This window comes from Cibotium barometz, chromosome 30 (genome assembly GCF_041138505.1).
Source record: "Cibotium barometz isolate CiBa-2024 chromosome 30, ASM4113850v1, whole genome shotgun sequence".
NCBI lineage: Eukaryota > Viridiplantae > Streptophyta > Polypodiopsida > Cyatheales > Cibotiaceae > Cibotium > Cibotium barometz.
The window spans coordinates 26208495-26232632 of NC_141075.1; the positions used below are offsets into that span (position 1 = coordinate 26208495).

A 24138-nucleotide genomic window follows, 5' to 3' on the forward strand; every position below is an offset into this window, starting at 1 on the left:
ACCCTATGTGAGCTCCATGTGAGCTAACCAGTAAAAAATCAATGTGGTAGAAGCAACTAGAAAGTGGTGCAACAAAAAGGGTGTACTTCACACATTGATTTTCAAGCAACGAATAGAGCTCTTAATGCATGTCGAGACAATGGATGTAGGCGAGCATCTTGAGGATCCTACCATGTATCAAAAGATGGTAGGAAATCTTATTTACAAGACCATAATGAGGGATGTGAGTCAATTTACATATGTATCGTGGAAGTGTCACTTAGATGCGGTGAGATGCATATTGAGATATGTGAAGGGAATCATACATTATAGTTTTTTTTAAGGATGGCAAGGAGGTTGATGTATATTAATTCACAAATACAGATTGGGATGGCACTTCTCTCATGATAAAAGATCTACTAGTGGCTATGCGTTTAGCCTTGGGAGAGCAACAATTTGTTGTTCTAAAAAGCAATCTGGCATTGGCTTTATTTAGCATTGAGAAGTAGAGTAGTACAAGTATTGTGGATGCATGTGAGGTAGATTACAACTAATATGGATGCATGTGAGGTATCTTGGCTGGAAAGCTACTTAATGATTTGGATCGACCCATTGGAGATGCAATTTTATCATTTCTTTGTGACAACATAAGCGACATAGTAACCCAATGTTTCATTCTAGAACAAGGAACATTAGGTGCACCATCATATTACATTAGGGAGAAGGTTTTAGAAGGTGATATTTTTATGGTTTATGCTGGCTCAAATGAGCATGTGGGATTGATATTTTCAAGAAACCATCGGCGGTTGCTGACTCATGGCAATATGGAATGGTGTGAACAATGTGACATGGTCCATTACACTGGATATCGACGTACCTTATCTCCAAAGACCCTATGTGAGCTCCATGTGAGCTAATAAGTAAAAATCAGTATGGTGGAAGCAACTAGAAAATGGTGCAACAAACACAGTGTACTTCACACATTGATTTTCTTAAGCAACGAATAGAGCTCTTAATGCATGTTGAGACAATGGATGTAGGTGAGCTTCTTGAGGATCCTACCATGTATCAAAAGATGGTAGGAAATCTTATTTACAAGACCATAATGAGGGATGGCCTTAGTTATGTAGTGGGGCTTATGAGTCAGTTTACGTATGTATCGTGGAAGTGTCACTTAGATGCGATGAGAAGCATATTAAGATATGTGAAGGGAACCATACATTATAGTTTTTTTTAAGGATGGCAAGGAGGTTTATGTATATTGATTCACAAATACAGATTGGGATGGCAGTTCTCTCATGGATAAAAGATCTACTATTGGCTACGTGTTTAGCCTTGGGAGTGCAACAATTTGTTGTTCTAAAAAGCAACATGGCATTTGCTTTATTTAGCATCGAGAGGTAGAGTAGTACAAGTATTGTGGATGCATGTGAGGTAGATTACAACTAATATGGATGCATGTGAGGTAGCTTGGCTTGGAAAGCTACTTAATGATTTGGATCAACCCATTGGAGATGCAATTTTATCATTCTTTGTGACAACAAAAGCGACATAGTAACCCAATGTTTCATTCTAGAACAAAGCACATTAGGTGCACCATCATATTACATTAGGGAGAAGGTTTTAGAAGGTAATATTTTTATGGTTTATGTTGGCTCAAATGAGCATGTGGGACTGATATTTTCAAGAAACCATTGGGACTGATATTTTCAAGAAACCATTGGTTGATGACTCATGGCAATATGGAATGGTGTGAACAGTGTAACATGGTCCATTACACTAGATATCAACATACCTTATCTCTCATGTATGTAAGAGCATTGTAGATAGCAATAAGTGTCTAATAACATTTGGGCATCCTTTATAGCTTTGTAAGTGTAAATGGAAATTAGTAAAATTACATTGAATATGGATATATCTTATCTCTTATGTGTGGTAGAGAGTTGTAGATAGCAATAGGTCTCTCATTTACACTGAATATGGACATACCTTATCTCTCGTGTGGTAGAGAGTCATTTGGTTTTGGATTAGGAAATGGTGCCTTCTTGGTGCATTGAAAGATCATGTTCCCTAGCTCTCCACATCTATAACATGTTCCCAACCTTTAAGCTCTTTCAATGAAATTCACATTATACTTCCAAATTTTCATTTGATTTTTTCCTTGATTTCCATCTTGGAGGTTCGTTTTTTTTCTTGAAATTCACCTTTGTTACCTTGTTCCTTGAACTATTGATTACCTCTCCAAAAATTATTAGATTGATTCCTTTTCTCAATGCCAAGAAAGTATCTTAGCTCACCCAACTCCTCCATCTCAAATTTGCTCATCAAAAGTGAACGATCTCTCATCATTGCTATCAATGCATAGAACTCATTTGAAATGTTCACATTCATCATCAAACGTCAAGCATTTTCTATACATGCCTTTTTGCTTCTCGAACACATAAGATCTTTGAATTGTTGAAAATACCCAAACACTTTGCTCTTCTTTCATAAAAATAGACCCATACTTTCCTAGCATGGTCGTCATAAATGAAACATAGTAGTGACACCCATTAAGAGAAGTTATTTGTGTAGGCCCCTATACATCCAAATGTATAACCTCTAAGGGTCTCATGGTCATATTCCGACGCTTATGAAAGGGATGCATGGATTTATTGTTACCAAACTACCAAGCACCACATGTACCATGAGTTCCAACAACACTCAACATAGGCAACCCTATCACCAATAACTCTTTGGATTGGATTATTTTTAGCCTCTCCACATTCACGTGTCCAATGCTCAAGACGCACACACTTGGTTGCTCAAGCAAGTATCAAACCAGACCTAAATTGAGAGCTTAAGCAAGTTTCTTCCGTAGTCGGCTCCTAGTACATTGATGCTACATGGAGAACAAAGAATGGTGCATATTTAAGCTTGGCTTGTAAGCTATCAATGTGCAGATGTAGTTGATGTCCTAGTGTAGACCACGTGCACATGATGGAATGCCACAAGAACCATGCTTGTAGCTATAGACATTGTGAGTGCATCTAATGTGATGTCATGTACTCACTCTTACTAGCTTGTCTGGCAATTATATGATGGCATAGTTACCATAACATACATGTTATTGAGTTCGTGCATCCATCATAATGTTTCCAAGGAAATGGGATCTTTGACGAGCTTCACGATACATATATTTTACAAAGCCTTATGTTAATCAAATGGTTACCCATGTGATGGTAGCATGCTCTCCAACATGAGAAATTAACAAGTTTGGCTACACCAATCTGTATATATGCTCTGTACGATTGTGTATATGGAAGTAACATATAAGAGATTCCAATGGCTATCCCATTTGTAAAGGGTGACTGTGTAGCCCAATGACTTATTTTGTGTAATGCTAAATAGTTATTTGCAAAGCTACCATATTGTAGCAATTGTTACTAGTATGATTCCTCGCAAGACATCTTCATGATTGGAACGCATGCCCAAGCAACACATAAGCATGGATTTTGCGATGACATTAGTGCCACTAGCATGTGCTATCAAAGAGAGATGAGTGAGCATTGCCAATTTTGTCAGAGCCTTGTATATCTTTTATGATCAAATTTGTGTCATAGCTAGTATGGTATGACCCTGGAGAGCAATTCAAATCCAGTTTTTTCGACAGTTTGGATATGCCCATTTAGTTTGACAGACGGGACCCCATTGCATCGGTAAGGGTAAGTGGGGCCTGACATATGGTGTTCGGGGGTTTTTTTTGTGTGTGTGTGTGTGTGTGTGTGTTGGGGGGGGGGTGTTGCTAATGTGCACAAATTAAGAACATTGGCAGCCCCTTGTTCAAAGAGAAACTATCGACATGTGAGTCAAAAGAATCTTCACAGCTGCATGGCTGCTTTATATACATTAACAAACAATCCGTACAAGTGGTGGATCGTTATCACAAGAAATATCTATCTGCTCCCCCATAGACACAAGAATCATGAGAACAATGGTAACAAACAATGAAATGATTTCCATCTCCCATGGACATGTTACAAAAAGAAACACCGAAAAACGGGACCGTGGCCACTCGATACCACACGATTTAGTGTACAATTCTCTCAAATTTGTGTTCTTTTGTTCTAGAAGTAGCTACACACATTTGCACGCTTTCTGCTTCCATGGATTCCATACCTGCAACATCCACATCACAGCCCAATTGTTAGTCCGAGTGCTGGAATTGCACTAAAGAACAAGGAAGCATTGTATGCTAGGAAAGGAACTACTCTTTAGGCTTTTTACAGACAAAGCCCCACCCATCCGACAGTCGAGCAGGGCTTGGACGGGGGATATCCTCCACCCAAGGAGCATTGACGGTCGAGATGGGGCCCTGCAATGGGCAGAGGTTTCATCTGTAACCACCCTTCAATAAAGCAAGAAAACATGTTCCAAATCTGTAAGAACTACTTATATAACTTGGCATCACCTGATTTTCTGGATGGGAATGCTCGTAGAGCAGGTTAAGTCATGTGGTTTGACCGTTTGAATAGAGTTTCCTGAAGTCCTGCTACCAAACAAATACTCTTTATCACATCAGAAAGTTGAGGATTCTCTTAAAATTGGAACCACCTCTCTAGTTATACCCTGTAACAATAAGAAGCGCCAGAACATAGGCTCTTTTCATACATCAACCGGAAGTTTCGTTTCCATATCTCTGTCGCAAAAACTCATCCAATTCTCCCCGTTTTTGCACATTACTATTTTCCACTGCATCAGAAGGCAACCCTCGCATGCAAGCAAGAATGTGCTGTATATCATAGTACAATCTGATCCAAAATAGATTATTTTCATTTGGAAGAAGTTGGCAAGTAAGCAAATTAATGTCCCTGAAAAAGTTTGTTACACTTAAGAACATTAGTTGTGTGCACTGTGTATGCCTCTGTCATACCTTTGTTTCATAGGAGAAGAACTCAAATCCAGTTTTGAGAAAGATTCCACGAGCTGGGAGTGGAATAAGGCCACCACTCGCCTGTGAGGCAAATATGATCTTTAGACCCTCGTAGTCATAAAATTCCAATTAGCATTTAAGATACCATTAATTACAGTATTAATAAAATAAATTATTGATTATGAAAGAAAACTTATGTGGTCTGACTGTATGGCTCTCTTTATTGCAGCCAGTATAGTATGAAAGCACAAGCTAACTTACGTAAAAATGAAGCGCACGTCTGACTCCAGAAGCAATGGGAAGAGAACCCGGTGCAGGACACCAACTTCCTGTATTTTAAACAAAATCAGATAAAAGGTGTGGTCAGTTGGAATAAGCATGCATTCTAATGAGAAGATTTGTATAGCCTCTAGCACCATAGGTTAAAACAAAGGAATGCATTAAAAAAGAATAAATCACGCACCTTGGTTAAAGCACGGGCAAATTGACTGGGCTGTGCATCCTGGTCATCTGATCTAATCCATGTTTCAGCTGTTTGTGGCAATGTCCGTAGGTGTACCATCAACCTCTCCTTCATGATTTGCACCAGTTTCAAGTGAATCTCATCTCTGTGCACTTTGTAGTCCTGAGAATTCAAATTGCAAAATGCCATGTAAGGCTGGACTAGAAGAGTGATAAAATCCAAAACCATGTGTATGTGTGCACACGTGTGCAACGCGCGCACACAGATTTGGCCTTGTGAAGCAAATGTACCATGTCCAAGTGGAATAAGAGGAAAAATAGAAAATACAAGATGACTACTGGATTGACACTGAACAATCTATAAGCTCCATAAGCTGGGACGCATTTGCACAAGACTCATGTGACACAGTCTCTCTCTCAGGAAACCAGAAGTCTATGCTCATGTTCCTCTGGAATGAGCCAAGCCGGGGGCATGCATCCATCATGAGTTGGTGTCCATGGTGCTGCCGCTATCACCTTGAGTAGCTGTCAATAGTGCGATATCAATAATTTAAATGTCTGTGATCCCAGTAGGCAGAAAGGGATCGGCTGTTCAAAAGTCCTCCATAGGGTGCCTCCACAAAGGGTGTACCCTGATGAGTATCCTCTCAATTGTGATCTTGAAGCTAGTGCAATATCTTGTTATCTGGAAGAAAGGCACACGCCTTCCTGTGCCTGTCCCTATGGAGCTGCATCTCAAATTAGATTGAAGGAGAGGCATGGGCATCTCTGATCCAGCTAAAAGAAAGGATGAAGGACAGTAATATTCTAAAGGCCACTATCGGCTCCATCAGTCTCCAGGTCAGAAATCCTGTTACGTTTTCTTGCATGTACAGCAGATCTTCTGTTAGTAGAAAACCTGAAACTTATGAAGTATGAATCAGGCAAGACAACAGCATTTTCACTGATGCAAACAACACTTCATTCCACCAAATTGACAATATCATATTGTAAATTGAACTATCTGGAAGCTCCATGCCTACAGTTTGAGCTGGCACCATTACACTATCATATTGTGAATTGAACTATCTGGAAGCTCCATGCCTACAGTTTGAGCTGGCACCATTATACAATCCAAGGAACAACAGCCTACCTGAGCAACATGATCAATCTCTGTAAATAGCAACATCTTTCTGGTATCAGGTATATGAGCTGCCAGAAGACGCTTCAAATCTGCAAACACCAGCACAAAGTGCATGAATATTATGACTACAGCATGTAATACTCAAATTTGGTGTAGAGAGAAAAATGGCATGAGCCCAAAGGATAAGAGTACATGAAAACTGAAGGATGGTCCAAGTGAAGCCATTTCTAAAGTAGATTACACTGACAAACAACCACCCTGATTTTTTCTTAGACCATACAAAGACAAAACTACACCGATTCAGTGAAGAAAAAGTGAGGTGGCATGATCCCCAAGGATATCATGAAAGAAGATGAAGGGTTCCCACTAATTCTCATTTTAAACTCCTCGATAAAAGAAGACAACAATAAAAAACAGACACACCTATCCAAAGATGCAATTCTACAAAGATCACTTCTTGAAGCTCACACCGCGGATTCGGGAATCTGGGACGGAGGACTCGTAGTATCTCTATAGATCCGGAAAAAACCAAACACCTTACCATGCGCCCATAGGCTGACTGGTGAGCTTGCTTCCGTAAGGTTTTTTTGTTTCCGCATGACAAGCAAGGGCCACAGCTCTTGCTAAAAAGGAAAACCTAGTAGTTTCGAGAGTCGGGGCCAACCATCCCCATGACAGCGTCCTTGAAGAGTTCAAAGGCCTCGTAGTGACATAGATTGCACACGGTTAATAAGAAGAGGGCCAGTCCAGGATTGTACTGTTCCCTACCAAGGCAATGGACACTTTCTTAACAAATCTGTACACCACTCCACACGCAAGCTACACTGGGCATTTTCAATGGCAGAACAACGGGTAAAGACCTGCCTGCAGCGATCGTAATGCCCAGAGTCCAGATCTGGGAGGGCGAGCCGTACGAGTCGAAAGGCTCCCATAAGGTGGTTTGTTGTGAGGGCTGGGGAACAGGGGTCCAGCAAATGGATTCATGCAGCAGCCGGGAAACCTGCACAGACATCATATGTCACATGCCCTGCAGATGGTGATTGAGGTCTCATCTCAATGCTCATCACCTCAGAGGGAGACAGGGAGAGCAGAGGGCTTTGCCAGAGAGGACAGGAACTTGTGAAGGAGGTCGAGGCAAAGGAGTACTACATTTGCAGATGCCCAGCTTACTAGATCTGGGGGAGAGTTCACTGCCTCTTACGAGAGAGATTTGCCCTGATCAGCAATGCCTGAGACTTTAGAGCTGAGTGGGCACAGAGGCTCGCTCCTCAGAGTTAGTACAGCCTACCCTCAGGACACCTCCCAGCTGACCATTGCAAGCTTTTTCCAAGTACATAATGGCAGCACCAGTCGGAAACCCGGAGAGGTACCTGAGCCCGTAGACCCACCCAGGAGGACCAGCCACTGCCCTACTGTGCCAATCCACACCCCACCTTGACCACCTGGAATCACCTTGGACCGTCCTCACAAGCTACAGTGCACCCGACTTCCACGGGCCCCTAACCCATGGCGACCCTCCACACAGCAGCTCCCAACCGTAGAGGTTCTCCAGCAACACAGGGACACTCCCTCACTTGTGATGCACATGGTGAACCTCTTGATAGTCATAGACTCCCTTATGTTGCATATTCTGGATGGATGAGGATGGCACCACGCTCATATGAGGTTTCTTTTGTGTCCTGATATGGAGATGTATTTGCACATGGATCATCGGAAATTTCCTCGAACCGCCCCAAGATCACCCGATGCCCCCCTAGGCCCCCGGAGCCACTCTCGCATTGAATGATGAGCCAGCCCCCATACCCCCCCCCCCCCAAGCGCCCACCACCTGCCAGCGAGCCAGACCAGCCCAACCCTGGTCCGGAGCCATCTCAGCCTCTCCCCCATCAGGAAACTCCTCCTACCAGTGGACACCCTCCCCCAGGCCCGCCGCCTCCCCCCGGCATAGAGGGAAGCTCAACCTTCCTCCTCGAGGATCCAGCGGGCAGCCCTGCTAGAGATCCTTTCAGAGCTTCTCCGATCCCTTGGAGACCCAAATCCTCTCCTTCCACATCACCAGGTTTTCCCCAGTTTCACCGCAGGGGCCCCCCCTTTTTATGGGACTCCCGGTGGACTATGCCTTCTGCCGTTGTCTTCCAATGGAGGCCGCATAGGATCGAGCGTCCCTTTGGATTTGCAGCATGTACCACTCCCACCCCACCCCTGCCGACGTCGGAGCGGTGGTCTTCTCCTTTCCCTTGAGCACGGCTTGGGGGACGGTGTGGGATCATGAGGCTGTGACCCGGAGCTTTCAGGACCCATATACCACTCTCAGATGGTGGGCAACATTCGGGTCACAGACGTCATCAATGCTTCCTGGGAGACTGCCAAGATGGAGGTCCTTAGTCTTCTTCCAGCATGGAGGAGGCTCCACCTCTTCATTTACTTCCATCTCAGCTTTACAGCAAAGCGTGGGGTCTACAGACACCTCCATAAAGAGGAGGTCGCGCCAGAGGAGGCCAAATAGCAGGCTGGGGAGGAGTGAATGCACCTCTCAGCCCACATCAAAGCCTATTTGGAGTGGCTCCACCCTCGCACCGACTGTTATTACTCCCCTTCGAAACCCAATCCAAAGATTAGCTGCACCATGGAGAGGCTGGCCGTGGCACTTTCAGCCATGAGGATCGTCCTATGTAATGTTTGAGGGCTAGGACGCGCTTTCTGCAAAAGGCACCAGTCTACTATCATGACAGAGCTTCATAGGGCCCTTGTGGGGGGAACCATTCATGTAATCTTGATCCAGGAGCATCACCTTACTGCCGGCCACACATAGTTGTGGGAAGATTCTTCCCGGAAAGAGCCACACCTACTGGTCCCTTGCTTTTGGGCCCCTCAATAAACCAAGGAGGAGTATGCATTTCAATAGGAGACTCCATGGCTTCCCAGGTGGTGGAGGACACAAGCATGATAGTCCCTGGATGAGCACAATGGCTGATTCTCCAGTATAAGGAGACCAGACATGGCTGATTCCCTAGTATAAGTAACTTGCTTTTAAAAAGCAACGTATTGACTTTTATGCGAAAAGTCATCCTCCTAAAAATCTCTCAAACCACTTTGAATTTGAAGATGTTGTAAGAGACAAAATTGCTCCTCTCAACGAGCTCTTTGCGATGACACAAACAAATCTTCATTCTGTCAATCATGAAAATTAGGGTTAGGGTTGGGGATTAAAATTTGAAGATGCTATAAGAGACAAAGTTGCTCCTCTCAACGAGCTCTTCGCGAGACGATGATGCAAACAGATCTTCATTCTGACAATCTTGAAAATTAGGGTTAGGGTTTCCGCCTAGGAAAAACATGCACTGTGGTGACATACCCCCCTCTTGAAAGAATGCAATCGTCCTCGATTGCGCTACTTAGTGCAACCGGAACATCCAAGTTTTGACAGCCTAAAAAAGAACACAGAGAAAGATAAACACAAAACAAGTGTCATAAAAAACCAAGCATCCACTCCATGCAATATACATGTCTCCAGGTGATGTCCCAACTGCTCCAAAATATGGCCATCCCGCAGGTTCCGTACTTAGGAGTATCATCACAGACAAATACATGCAAGATAATCCATATGTTCAATTATTTCCATACACAAATATGAGTACATCCAAGACCATATGGTAAAGATCAACGTCCCAATCTTTTTCCAACCATACCTTAGTTAAAAGATATCATAAGCCATGTGACTAGTACACATATCATAGAAGTCCCGCAAGCAGATGTACTATCAACCCTCAGTACCTCGGGTGAACCATAAAGAGATCACCAAGCGACTCCTAGATCCCATCTGAGTACGTATGTGACAAGGGAGCAAAGAAACCCCCCTTTTGAGCATCAAGCAATGCTCCAAATCCACACTTTGTTGTTGAACCTGTGTGAGCATTTTCCATGGTAGGCTCCAAACCAAAAACATCAAGATAAAGTTGCAAAACCATAGGTAAATCTGCTAAGTCACCCTCCTCCATCCACTTCGAATCCACAGGTGAATAGTTCCTGAACTTCACCAAATACCGACATGAAACTTTACCTAGTACTTTTCTTTTAAAATCTCTACAAAACCCAATCACCTGTGTCAAACATCATCGCTTGACCATGTTGGTGTACTACTCACTTAGCTTTTCCAAGAGTCTTTGCAATAAAAGCTCAAACCCCCACTGAAGATGATACCTGCCAGACCTTTGAAGCCTCCCTGAAGTTGCCTTCTCACATGGCTTCTTCAACTGCATCAAAGTCCTTTTTGGCCTAGATCAACCCATAAAGTTCCCCTCTGGAAACGCTGATAAAGACACTTGTCCAGCACTTTTGTTGTCCCTCAAATCCTGTTTTTTGGTCAGTGATTTGCCTCTCTAAGAGGCCCTGATCTTGCCCTCCAACAAGCCACCAAAAGCACTTCTCATCGTGCCCTAAGAAAAAACGGGGGGTAAGTGGAAGAGTAGAGAGACAAGCCTAGGGAGTGGGGGACTAGCCCAATAAGCCCAAATGGCATTACATCTTTGTCTTTAATACGAATCTAATGATATCCACTTTTTAAATCTATCTTACTAAAGACTTTAGCTCCACCTAGAGCGTTTATCAAATCATCGGTCCTTGGCATTGGATATTAATGTTTTACAGTAAGTTTATTTGAGGCTCTGTAATCGATACACATTCAATAAGAACCATCTTTCTTCTTAACTAGCAAAACCGGAGAAGCAAACGGTGAGAAACTGGGGTGAATGAGTCCTTTCGTTGGGTACTCCTAAATCACCTTTGACACCTCATTCTCCTCGACCAAACTCAGCCGGTACGAAGGTCTGTCTATTGACCGCAGTTACACCGGGCACAAGCTCTATTCGATGCTCCATATTTTTGCGTGGCGGCAAAGAAGTGGGCAGGTCAAATTTGAAAACATTAGAAAATTCCTTCAGAATTTTCTCTTGCAAAGATTTTATGGCATTGCAAGTTGGAGTTCCACTTTTATGCGTGTCTACAACACTTAGATTTTTTTGAACGCAACCTAAAAAGAGAGACTTACAAGATATTTTAAGCATTTGTGTAGTAGTAATTAATACATTCTTGGGTAGATCTGGCTCACCTTTAATGTGATGTGTCCTCCCCTCATGCATAAATTGAGAGATATGCATTGCGAAGTTGATGAAAGGCTTCTTCCATGCATGCCATTCTTTTCCTAGCATAACATCAAAACATGCTAGTCGAGTAATATCAAAGTTGAGCTCCTCAAAGTAGGATTGAATGGTGAGACCAAGGCCTACAACCTGTTGGTCACAAACCTTTATTTCTTTGCTATCTGCTAGCTCAACCATGTACTGATATGACGATCGTTGAGTCTTCAACTTTAAATTCTTGACAAGTTGAGAACTAACCACATTATAGTTAGAGCCCGTATCGAAGAGTACCTTCACTGGTTTTCCTTCAATCGAACTCTTCATGACAATGAGTTTTGTAATCGGAAACTGATAACCACGACTAGCCTCTGAAGATAAGACTGTATCTACAGCCGTGGGTACCTATTTCCATAGATTCTAGTAGAATGTTGGGGTGTCTGCTCTAGAGTATCATCTAATAAATCTTCATCAAGATCATTCCTGTGATCTAAATCTATAGGCTCAGTGGTCATATTTGTAGCTATGCGTTGCTTCTTCAATGGACAATCACGCCTTTGATCCTTGCCCATACAAGCATAGCATAAGCCTTCACTCTTTGCTTTCTCAAACTATTCTGGAGTGACAGAAGACCTACCGTCATTCTTCATTGACACCTTTCTTTTAACTCCTGCAAGAGCCTTTGTAAAGGAATGTACACTAGACATAGATGTCTTTTCCTTTCACCCACTAGTGTACCTCGAAGCTTCATAAGTAGATGGCATAAAATGAGACTTGGAAACTTGACCCATTGCCTGATTTTGACCCTTTCGACCATCTTCATAAACTAAAGCCATTTCTATAGCTTTGAATAATGTTTTACAATTCTCACAGCGCACTTATGGTCAAAGTTTATCATTTAACCCCAAGGCAAATTTACGAACCTGTAAGAAATCTAGTAAAATTTATGGAATTTTCATAAGCACCTCTCGATACTCGTCAACATACTCCTGAACTGTAAGATTCTTTTGAGAGAGAAAAAACCAAGTATCAAGGACTCTACTCTGCTCGTCTGGTGGCATAAAATTTTGAATAAACATATCCTTAAATTCCTCCCAAGTATTCAGGATTGCCTTGTCCTTTTGAATTTTCCTCCACCAACGATAAGCCACATCCTGTAAATTATATCCCTGTGTCCCCGATGGTCCCCATTCTACACATCACTAAGTCTTTGGCTTACAACCGTCACCCATGAATAGTGATGTGCAATAGTATGCCGCCATTGGTTTTCCCCTGCAACGTCCGCATGTCCCACGCATTACTAGCATCTAAATCTTGCGTATCCGTGTACCCGTCCCACGTGTTGCCACATGTAAGGGTCATAACATGTGGCCCCTTCTTGGTGGCATTTGCAAGGTATCTCTCGGAGTTTTCGCTCGGACTTCTAGCGGCGATTGTGGGAGAGTTTCTGGCAGCGGAAGATGACCCTCTTCTTGTGGCTCCTAGCCCATGGCAGCCTCACAATTGGTACATGGTTGGCTGTTGCAAGGAAGCCCACACAGTGCAATCGGTGCAGGATCCCGCAGGAGACTCAAAGACACTGCCTTTGGGACTTTCTACAGGTACAGAAAATTTGGTGGCAGATCCTCTGCCTATTCACTTCAGAGGCCAGCACCAACTGTTTCCTCACCTAGGGGATAATGGCCTGGGTGACGAAGGCAAGGGAGGCTTTGTGGCCTTTCAACTTTCACTTCAGGATTACGGCCATCTCAGCCTCAGCCATACCAGCATCTCATTGGACCCCAGAAACCCAGGTATACCAATGTTGAGCATCTCCGTTTGGCACACTTGGCATGCCAGATGTCACAAGGCTAACGACGGTTGCCCCCCCCGCCCCCCAAGCAGACGGGCGGCAGCCCCGCAGAGACTATCCCACACATTTGGATGGTCATCATACAATCTCTCCAAGGGAGATGGGAGTGCCTTGTTGGCGATTCTGACAGGACACAGCAGAGCCGAGGCCCTTTTTATGGGTCTGGAACACCCTTCCTACAGGCCCTAGTATTTCAACACTATAACCCCCCCAACACCCCCCCCCCCCCCCCGCGCGGCGGCAAATGTAGACCCCCTTTGAAAGGGGCCATCCGGAGAGAGAGTACCCCCTCTTTTCTCTGATTATACCTCTTTAGAGGGTGTACAGACCGTTCCATTTGAGAAGTCCGCTTTTGCGGATGTTCTTTCTTTCATGACTAATAGAAGGATCTTTTTCTGGAGAAAAAAAAAGCCTCCACTAACATCAACATTCAAATCAGAAAAAGGTAACATTGAGAGCTGTTTACCTGCTATTAGTGCATGGAAAAAGCTGATGCTTTGACTCGCTAAAGCTAAATGCTTTGCTGTTATCGACTTTAAGCCCGAAACCTGCTATTTCCATGGCATGTAGCAAATACATGGTAAGAGAGAGAAAGAAAGAAAGAAAGTTATACTAAACGTCTTCAAAAGACCCAATGGGTCTATGAGACCAAAAGTGATACAATAGTGTCCATGTAATCTCATCATGGTACAAAGAAAACAAAGACTAGAGCTATGAGCTCGGAATGTCAAATCTGAGCCATATGATACAAAGTGGGACCATCATCATCATACAACCTATGAGAGAGAAAGAGAGAGATATTAAACGTGTTCTAATGGGCCTTTGAGACCAAAGTGATATAATAATGTCCATGGCATATCTCATCATGTAACAGAAAATAAAATAGAAACAGAACAAGACTATCTCACTTGTTGGGGGGGGAGAGAGAGAGAGAGAGAGAGAGTGTGTGTGTGTGTGTTCTGCACGTGCGTGAGTGCGTATATGTGCGTGCACGCCTTTTTTTTAAAGTACTTTTTGACCTATACTCAGGAAACCTTGAATTCCGATTAAGCTTGAGGGGACACAACATAGAACCTGCATGGCACCTGCACCCAGTACAAGCTGGCAAGTGCGTGCATTGAAGAGTTTTAACAATTCTGCAACCCTGTGTACGACTTCAGCAGCCAAGCTCGGAAGTGCAGTACTGATATGAATGTACTCAGAAGTCATCTTCAGCAGTATAAGCCCACTGCACAAACAAAAGCATCATCACTGCAAGGTACCAGGATCAACCTGTTCCAAAGAATACAAACAACCAAATCATAGAGAGCATACCTATTCACCATGTGGAACCCGACACCTCGAATCTGAAGAGTCTTGACAGTCAGCTTATCCCTGCCCTTCTTACTCTTCACCGAAGCATCCATAGCTGCCCCATCCTCTGTCTGAACAGTAGAGCGGATTTTTGCACCTTTAGGCTCAACTCCATTTGCAACACCATCACTCTCTAGAAAAGCAGGTTGTGGGCCCTCCAGATGCCCTGCAGCCTCTGACTTGCTTTGTTTTTGAAGCTCTATACTTATTGGCATAGCCTTGGAGGATGTAACAGAGTTTTCCCTCACTATTGGGGTCTTGTCCCTATCGATTTCAGAAAGCTTTTCTCCTGATTCAGCACAGAAGACTTCATTGAGCATGGTGTCTGAGTTAGAAGAGCAGTCTGTCTCTCCTACCTCCTCTGTTGACAAGCTCCCATTGTTAACCAGTTCACTATGAGTAAACATGTCCACAATGGCCTGAAACTCATCAGGTGTGTCAATGCTAACCCATGTCTCTTGTTCTAGCACGGCGCTGATCTTAGACATCTGGAAGTATATAATCATGAGCATCAGTGCAAAAAGGAATGGAAAGTTTCACACTTCATACAGCACTTGTAAACCTGCATACTTACCCGTATGCTGTGCTGGACGTCAACAAATGCCTTGGACTGAGAATGCAGTGTGCCTCGTATGCTTGAGGCATAACGACCTCCTATCTACAACACACAAGAAACCTTGGTACAGATCTCACAGAGTTTCCAAACAAGGCAGGCTTTAACATAAATATTACACATGTTATCATGTCTTAGTACCTTCTCAGTGGCCAACATGAAGACCTGAGAGATGTTATGGATGCTAACAAATTCCTGCAGTCGGAGCTTAGGATGAATCAAAGCACGTACACCTAGTAATTTAGCCCATCTCTCATGAGCAGCGTGACATGCTGAGCACACAGCTTCAGTATTCTCACGGAGAACATCTGCCCTGTATTGCAAAAATTTCTGAGCAGCAGCAAGCTGAGACAAAAGGCTACTGTATCAAGGTGCTCGATTCATTCTTCTAAGAGAATGACCACACACACACATTTTCCCCCATATTGAATAAACAACAGTTATTTCAAAAATTGAGTCCAATTACCTGAAATTTCTTGAGATTGTTGTGGGGCTGGGAGCTTCAAAGCCCCTGTTTAAGGATACTCCATAAGAGAAACTAGCCTTCTCAGACTGAACAGGAAATGCTAAGTCTTCTTGAGCCGCTTCAGCTGCAGCCTCTGCAGCGGCGGCAGCCGCTGCCCCAGATGCAAAAGCAGCTGCCACAGCAGCCTCTGCATAGCTTCCTTGAAGCCCTCCAATAATATGTTCTATCATTTTACGAATCTCTGCCGCACGCATGAGACGGACCTGCACAGACAAGCAAAGTCAAAATATCTTACTTTTGTTCTTTTCTCCATAGAGGACTAAGCAAGCTGAAAAGAATGCTCAATCAAAGCAGCCACGAGCCAGGAAGGGGGCAGCATAGGCTTGGCACTAACTAGGGCCTCTGATGATCAGCTGCCCATAGGAGGCCCACTAGCCCCACATCACTCATCCATCACCTCTCCACCTCATTTGTACATTGCAGCCCCATCTGCCAGCTATTCAAGATGAGGGAGATCGACACACAAGCACGACCTTTCCCTGCCTACTATGAGATTGCCGATACACATCAATGGGGCTTTATCATGATAAACTCTAGAATGCATGATCCTCTTCCTCTTTGTGATGAAGTGACTCCGGAAAGAGTTAATGACTCCTAGAGAGACCAATCATCAGTCACAGACACATGAAGAGGATAGCAAGAACAGGGGTAGGGAGCACTACAGTTTGCTATTACCTGTATTACATCAAAAACTCCAGTAAGAAGCTGAACAAAGCTTTCAGCTGTTAGGCTACGTAATTTGCTTGCAAGAGATACACCTCCACCTGCACAGTGCTGTCTGTTATTTTCAAGAAAATTTTGCAGAAAGCGCGAATGACAATGCCAGGTTATCTTCTATTGAAAGCAAGTTTTGCATAGTTTGCAAACAGCTTACCTTCCATGTCACTTTGTCTCTCAATAGACTGCGTGTCTGTGTCAACTGGCCTGGAAACTAAAACAGAAAGCAACTCTGCAACCACCACTTTGATGGCTGCTTTGATGTCTGTTATCAGAGTGTCCCGGTAGATTCTCAATACTGCCGGAAGTTTTGACTGCAGAACAATTAAAGCTAAGAAACAAAGTAAAGTCCTTATAAACATTGATATTTTCACATAATTATCCATTCAATAAATAGTTTTGTATGAAAACTTCCAACAATTTTGTAAAAGTATCAAAAAAACAAAAAGTTGCTACCGTTCGTAGCAGACCAATGACGAGGGGAAGAAGCTGGTCCCGCAGACCAGCTTCATCGTCTTCTTTCTCCTTGTTCTCCTGTAATAATATACAAGCACGATGACCTGATGGTTTTTTCCTAATAAAGCTCCATACTAGCACAACCAATCAATCCCATGCTACTTACAACAATAACATGATACCATGCATGTCTTCTCATACCTCAATCGAAAAGTCCTCATCAGCATTTGTAATATATGAAAGGTTTCTTTTTCTGAACTTAGCCACAATCACTGAGGCCTCAAGGTCCTTGGTATCATGAATTGCCACTCTCACAAAGTCCGCTGCAAGCATGCTGGTATACAAAGCCCCAGGCACGTGGATCAAAACAGTTGAATACAAGTAGAGTGCAAACCTTAAAAAGTTACAAGATCATTAGAATCCTCAAATTGCAAATGGCCATGTACCTATTCACAGACTCCATGAAAGACGCGAGTCGGTCAGCAAGGTGGCGGAAGGAATGAAAACCAACAAGTTCACCATTCTCCTACAAAGACGAAAAGAAAGCATTTAAGAAAAATAAGAGTTTGTCATCGTTAAACTTCTTTAGTAGAATAGGTTGGTCCCCATAATATTCTGCAAGGAGCCATGGATAATGCCAAAAATTGACTTGCATAAGTAGGAGTTTAAAACAAGTCCTTAAATGAGACAATAATATGATCAGGCACAAGAACTTGCTAGCAACGAGCATAGTGATACTGCTGAATAGCCTTGACCAGGAGTGACATTGGAAGGTCTAGCATGAAACAAACTAACAATATGTACGGGTGAAAACCAATGTTACAACACAAGATGAGATGCAAGGCACCTTGAAAAGTGTCTGAGATGTATAAAGGCACCTGAGCAAGTCTGCATAAATGTATGGTTGTTGGCTAGTAACCACGGGATCACGTGCACCTTGCACTAGGGTACACAGTGACACGTTGGCATCATCATCAATGCAACATTTGTATAGAAGTAGTACCTTTTTAGGAATATTTGTTGTACACCGTGACCCCATTGTAGCCCTCAGTCCATGGACAAATCAGGCACGAGCTACATAGGTCAGTCTCCAAGCCATACAGCTATAATCAGTCCTCTTAACCCACTTGGAGAATTCATCAGATAAGTGCATGTAGCAGTCAGCCTTAGCATTAGGTTTGCATCAGAAGCATGTAGTTAGCATATAGGCTAGGAAGGCATGTCTATGAACCAGCCAAAAGCCAGCTCATGGCTGTTTGCCACAGTTCGCAGCCTGGTTGGGGGCTGTTTACAGCCCTGAACACCAAGTAGAGCCAACCGACAGCATGAGGGAACAATCATGTCCCTATCGGCCAGCAAAGGGCAGCATGGAGGGCTTACAGCAGCAGGTCATAGCCATTGGGCAGTCGGCCAGCAGCAGAAGGAAGCGCAGCATTAAATACTTATTTAGCAATTATTTGTCCAAGAAGTACTGGCCGACCGGCAGCTTTTGTCCATATATAAGCAAGCGCTGATATTCAGCATAAATTCAAGTTAGCATACAGATTTCCTTCCTCTCCTAGCAATCATTGAAGGTTCTCCAGCATATGTGCACTCCTACATCTATCCTGGACTTGCATAAGTGGCCTAGAAGAGTCTTCAACAATGCCCTTGGATTGGTGGATTCTCGTACAGTCTTCCTCGTCCTTGCGTTGAGCAATCTTAGATCTTGTTCTAAAGCATTGTGCAGCAATTCTCCAAAGAATTAATATAAGCAAATACTCCTGCTTGCAAGGGGGGGCCTTCAGTGGATACATAGTTGTCACGGTACGAAAATACGATACCGTACGATCCGATACCGTACGGGAATTTTTGGTATGATATGAAATTTTCGAATACCATACGATAAAATACGGTTTTTATTTTTTACACTCACAACCTATGGAGCTTCAAGCTTGAATGTGAGGGAAGGTTGGGAGGGGAGGAGTCTACAGTGCTTGAGGAACCAGAACATGGATATGTGTTTCTCCCAGTTGGATATCCCGATTGTCTCCAAAAAAGAACCTGGATGGGTAATGCAATACCAAAGGTCTCCTAGTGTAGCGTTTATGACTAAGGGACCGTCCTTGCACAAATACGAGCAGTGCATCTAGGGTGATAGGTTTAGGGACTCCTATCTAGATCAAAATGGCCATGTCCAAATCTTCTCCCTCGCACATAACTTGAGAATCTAACTGTCTAGCCTACCTACAACCAGGGATCTCCAAGTGATGTAGCAAGATTCTCTCATCCTACCAATCAAGTGTACACTACCAGTCTACCTCGCCAAATTTTTTAGGTCTCTCAACAACCCCATATGGAATACCGAGTGGACACGAAAGTTGTGAAGGAGCATTTGGGATCTTCGTTAAGCACAGTTTCTATATTTTTTTAAAGCATTTGGAGAAAAAAATTTCAAAGAAAAAAATTTGGGGAGGAGAGGGGGGAGAAAAAAACTCGTACCGTACGATATCGCACCGTACGAACCGTACGGTACGAACCCATTCGTAACGGTACAAGAAACAACTATGAGTGGATACTTGGGACCCAATAGTATGTCGTCTACTTTCTTTTCTATTCTCTCTCTCTCTCTCTACTCAATGAATGGATGCTAAAGATCTCATCAAAGTAAAGGTTTAGAGAAGGCTTGTTGTGTGTTACCATGATCAACCTCAGTGTATGTAAGTAACATTGGTATCAGAGCATCAAGTTGGTGACCCAATTCAGCTAACCTAAAGAAGTGAGAGCATCTGGTGGATGGTAATACTGCGGTCCGGAAAAACCACCCATGCCTCCACCATATAGAAGAGGCATCTCATCAAGAAGAAAGCCAACACGAAGTTATTGTTGGGTCAGGGGGGATACCTGCAGCACAACCCTAATGCACACACACCGAGATAGAAACACAGGAGGGAGAGAGAGAGAGTGGGGTGCTGGAAAGTGTGTACTTAATAATAATAAGATATGCATGTACAAGTACAATATAACCTAGGGCTAAGTGCCCAACACACACAAGTGTGTTCACACGGGGAAAAAACCTACGTCCAGTCATAGGGAAAAAATGCCCGTGAGTAGGTCTGTTCACACTAGAACTTCCCGAAGGACCATATGGTCAACAAACCCCCCTGAAGTGAACAGTGTGAATGAAAACAAGATGTAGTCGACTACCCTGGTAGTGACTGTAAGCTCAAAGCTTTGCGGAAAGCTTTAAACTTTTCCCTCGAAAGAGGGTTTGTAAACCCATCTGCTACATTGGCATGTGTAGGCACATAAGCCAAGTCAATCTCTCCTGCATGGAGCCTTTCCCTAACATAATGATAGTGAACCTCAATGTGCTTTGTGCGGGCATGAAAAACTAGGTTTCGTGCAACTACCAAAGCACTCTGACTGTCAATATGAATGGTGGTAGGAGATTGCTGTCCTTCTCAAAAGAGATATGTTGAGCCGCTCCTTGAGCGGTTTCAAATGTCAAATTGTAAGTCTGTTTCCACTCCTATGGAACCAGGTTTAAAGCTGTCACTTGAGCATGCTGGAGAGCCATTTGATGTTGCCACCTATCAACAGGCTATGGGATGCCTCATTTACTTATGCTCTACTCGTTTGGATATTCAGTATGTTGTTTCCTAGTTGAGGAGGTTCATACATTGTCCAAGCACTATGCATTGGGCCTTGGCAAGCATGTAAACGTGTTTTCAGATATCTTAAGGGCACATCAAACTTTACCTTATTCTATGGCACGTCTTCTACATTATGCTTGCACGCATACACAGACAGTTGGGCAAGATGCTATGACACAAGGGTGTCAACCAATGGTAATTGTTTTCTTCTTGGTGACTCGTGCATTTCATGGCTCGGTAAGAAGCAACCTGCAGTAGCCACTTCTAGCTATGAAGCTGAATACAGGGCAACATGTACAGCTATTGTGGAATGTGTTTGGCTATGACACCTATTAGCCGATCTTGGTGTTAGCATAATAGACCCCTCAACTCGGACAAACTGTATGCCTAAGTAGTGCTGCAAATGCCCCTTATCTGTGAAAGCTGAAATATCACCCTCTTCAGGGCCAGTAATGAGCATGTCATCAGCATAAAGAATGAGAATGAGTACATTGTTCCCAATGTGGCTCAGCTGAACTGTTCTGAAACCCTTTGGCAGTCAAGTATGCACGATTCTTTTGGTACCAAACAAGCACGAGGAGCCTACTTCAGGCCATATAGTGCTTTATGTAAGCAGCGTACCTTGTGTTTTGCACCCTTTTGAACAAAGCCAAGAGGCTAAGATACATGCACTTCCTCCTATAAATCACCATTCAAGAAAGCGGTTTAGACATCCAACTAATGTACATGCCATGCTCTTTGTGCAACCAATCCTATAACTGTACATATGGTGGTCATACATGAAGTGGGAGCAAAGTCTTCTCGTAGTCAATACCCTCACGCTAGGCATACCCTTTGGCAGCCAATCTAGCCTTATGGCTATCAACAAAACCATCAGGCTTACGCTTCAGCTTGAAGACCCATTTTGTGCCAATGGCATGCTTGCCAAGAGGCAAGTCACATAACTCCCATGTACCATTCCTGTCAATGGAGTCTAACTCCGACTGCATGGCTACAACCCAATTGTCATCCTCCAATGCATCAACATGAGAAAGAGACTCCTCATTACAAGCGGTGGCAACAAGAGCTGTATGTACTAAATGTGCATGGAAAGAGGCAGCACATGTACGACCTGGCATAAAAGAAGATTGTTTGCTATCACGCAAAGTCTCAACCAACCATCTAGGAACAGTCTTTGACTTCCTAGTATCTGCATCTTGCTCTGCCAATGCATCTCCCAACATATCCTGACCAATTTGAGGCATTTCAGATCAATTTGGGGCAAATTTGACTGCTGGTTTTCAGCAAGCATAGGTGGCTGTAAATGAGCTTGTATGGGCTCCACATTATCCACATTTGAATTGAATAAAGGCAACAATGTATCGAACACATCCTCTAGCCCAATTGATGGCTGTTTTGTGTATGTAAGACGGGACTGAGATGCATACTCATCAAAAATAACATCCCTAGATACAATGATCTTGCCCGTAGCAAGCAAATAGAGTCGGTATCCCTTGCTCTCACTGCTATAGCCAACGAAAATGCTTTTGATTGCCTTTGCATCAAGTTTATGTCTTAGTTGTGTGGGCAAATGCACATATGCCAGACACCCAAAGACTCTCATATGAGTCACCACTGGAATCCTGCCATTCCATGCCTCATAGGCAGTCATGGATTTCAAGGCTTTGATGGGCCAACGGTTAAGCACATAATTTGCACACATAACCGCTTCAAGTCAAAACTTACTACGCAGATCCTTGCTCTTGAGCATGCAACGTACCATCTCCATAAGTGTACGATTACGTCTCGCTGCAACTTCATTCTGCTGAGGAGTATAGGGGGTATTACACTGATGGGAAATACCATGTAACTGCATGTAAGATGTGAACTCATTTGACAAATATTCCCCCCCTCAATCTGTACGCAATGTGACAAGCTTGTGTCCATAAGCATTTTCCACCATGGGACGGAAATCTTTGAAAGCTACAAATGCACCTGACTTCACCTTCAAACCATACACCCAACATAAACGAGTGTAATCATCAATGAAAATAATGAAATACAGATGTCCTCCAAAAGATGGAGCCCTCATAGGGCCACAAAGATCACTATGAATGAGTTGTAATGGGCGGACAGCCCTCATAGTACCGTCTATAGGAAAGGAATTTCTGTGCATCTTTCCAAGAATGCATCCCTCACATACATGCTTGACTGGAACCTCCATAGGCGGAAGCTCATGCACCATATTTTGCTTCTGCAAGCGTACAAGAGATGGGAAATCAAGTGACCAAACCGAGCATGCCATAACTCAGTGTCACTCAACATACGTGAAGTGAAAGCAACCATAGCATCATGAGAGTGTGTACTCCTGTCATACATATCAAGCTTATACAAGCCACTGCCCAATGTCCCAAAAAGTGCAAGAGAATCTGTGTCTCTTCTGTCATACACTAAGCAACAATGATCCGTTAATTGAACTTTAAACCCAAATAATGCAAGAGCTGAAACAGAGATAAGATTCTTCTTAATGCCTGGCACATACAATGTGACACAGAAAGTAAAATTGTCTCCATTACAAGCCGATAGCACTGCCGATGCCTTTAATGGCATAAGAGGCATCATTGGAACACATGACTATGCCACTTGGAGGAGAATCCTGCAATGTAGCAAATAGTGACCTACATAAAGTGATGTGCTTAGAAGCACCACTGTCAAAGTACCAATCACCAGCTGAAATAGACATACAAGAAGCAGGCAAACTTCATGTGACAACCAATGCATATCCCTCATGGGCAAAGTTCACCTCTTCCTTAGTGTCCACTGTGGCAGCCAAGCACTGCTGCTTCTTCTCCTTCTCCTTCTCACTCTCAATCCTCTTTCTACACTCATCAATAAGATGACCAGGCTTCCTGCAATAGTTGCATCTCTTCTTCTTCTTGGTGTCACTCTCCTTGGAGGAGGTAGAATCTAATGGACTAGTGGTTTGCTCTTAGGCTTACCACTGGATGAAGCCCCAGATTTACCTTTATGGCGATCAAAGGCATCGAATGCCTGATCCGCAGAAAGTATAGTAGATCTGTTTGACCAAGACTGCTCTTCCTACAGTAAGAGACCCAATAACTCATTGAAGGTGTACAAATTCGGATTACCCTTCATGAGTAGATACCACTGGATGAAGCCCCAGATTTACCTTTATGTGGCGATCAAAGGCACCGAATGCCTGATCCGCAAAAAGCATAGTAGATCTGTTTGACCAAGACTGCTCTTCCTGCAAATAAGAGAGCCACTACCTCATCAAAGGTGTACAAATCCGGATTACCCTTCATGAGTAGATGAAGAGTGGTGCACTGGTGCCAAATCCCTAGTAGGACTTCGGCAACCCCTGAAGTACAATAG

The 24138-nt window shown here is 43.5% G+C and overlaps 1 protein-coding gene across 21 annotated transcripts in view; it reads right to left on the reverse strand.

Annotated features, from left to right (window-relative positions):
* Window positions 1–3823: 3823 nt before the first annotated feature.
* LOC147621327 (vacuolar protein sorting-associated protein 54, chloroplastic-like) overlaps window positions 3824–24138 on the reverse strand; it is a 59584-nt gene continuing 39269 nt past the window's right edge. The window contains exons 3-21 of one of the 21 annotated variants that reach the window (XR_015269807.1): window positions 17575–17654; window positions 17330–17462; window positions 17129–17206; window positions 16830–16986; window positions 16631–16719; window positions 15896–16158; window positions 15571–15742; window positions 15391–15474; window positions 14778–15304; window positions 14538–14691; window positions 13930–14011; window positions 6486–6565; window positions 5355–5516; window positions 5153–5220; window positions 4892–4972; window positions 4630–4769; window positions 4430–4507; window positions 4260–4333; window positions 3824–4137 (exon numbers count right to left, since the gene is read on the reverse strand). Coding sequence is in view for 6 of the 21 variants with exons in the window: in XM_086824057.1 (XP_086680183.1) it covers window positions 4049–4137; window positions 4260–4333; window positions 4430–4507; window positions 4892–4990; window positions 5153–5220; window positions 5355–5516; window positions 6486–6565; window positions 13930–14014; window positions 14538–14691; window positions 14778–15304; window positions 15391–15474; window positions 15571–15742; window positions 15896–16158; window positions 16631–16719; window positions 16830–16986; window positions 17129–17206; window positions 17330–17462; window positions 17575–17654 (2472 nt within the window). In the remaining 15 variants the exon portion in view is untranslated. Of the gene's footprint in view, window positions 4138–4259; window positions 4334–4429; window positions 4770–4891; window positions 4991–5152; window positions 5221–5354; window positions 5517–6485; window positions 6566–13929; window positions 14015–14537; window positions 14692–14777; window positions 15305–15390; window positions 15475–15570; window positions 15743–15895; window positions 16159–16630; window positions 16720–16829; window positions 16987–17128; window positions 17207–17329; window positions 17463–17574; window positions 17655–24138 lie in introns of those variants that run through there. The other 20 variants (XR_015269804.1, XR_015269796.1, XR_015269797.1 and 17 more) reach the window with 20 other exon arrangements.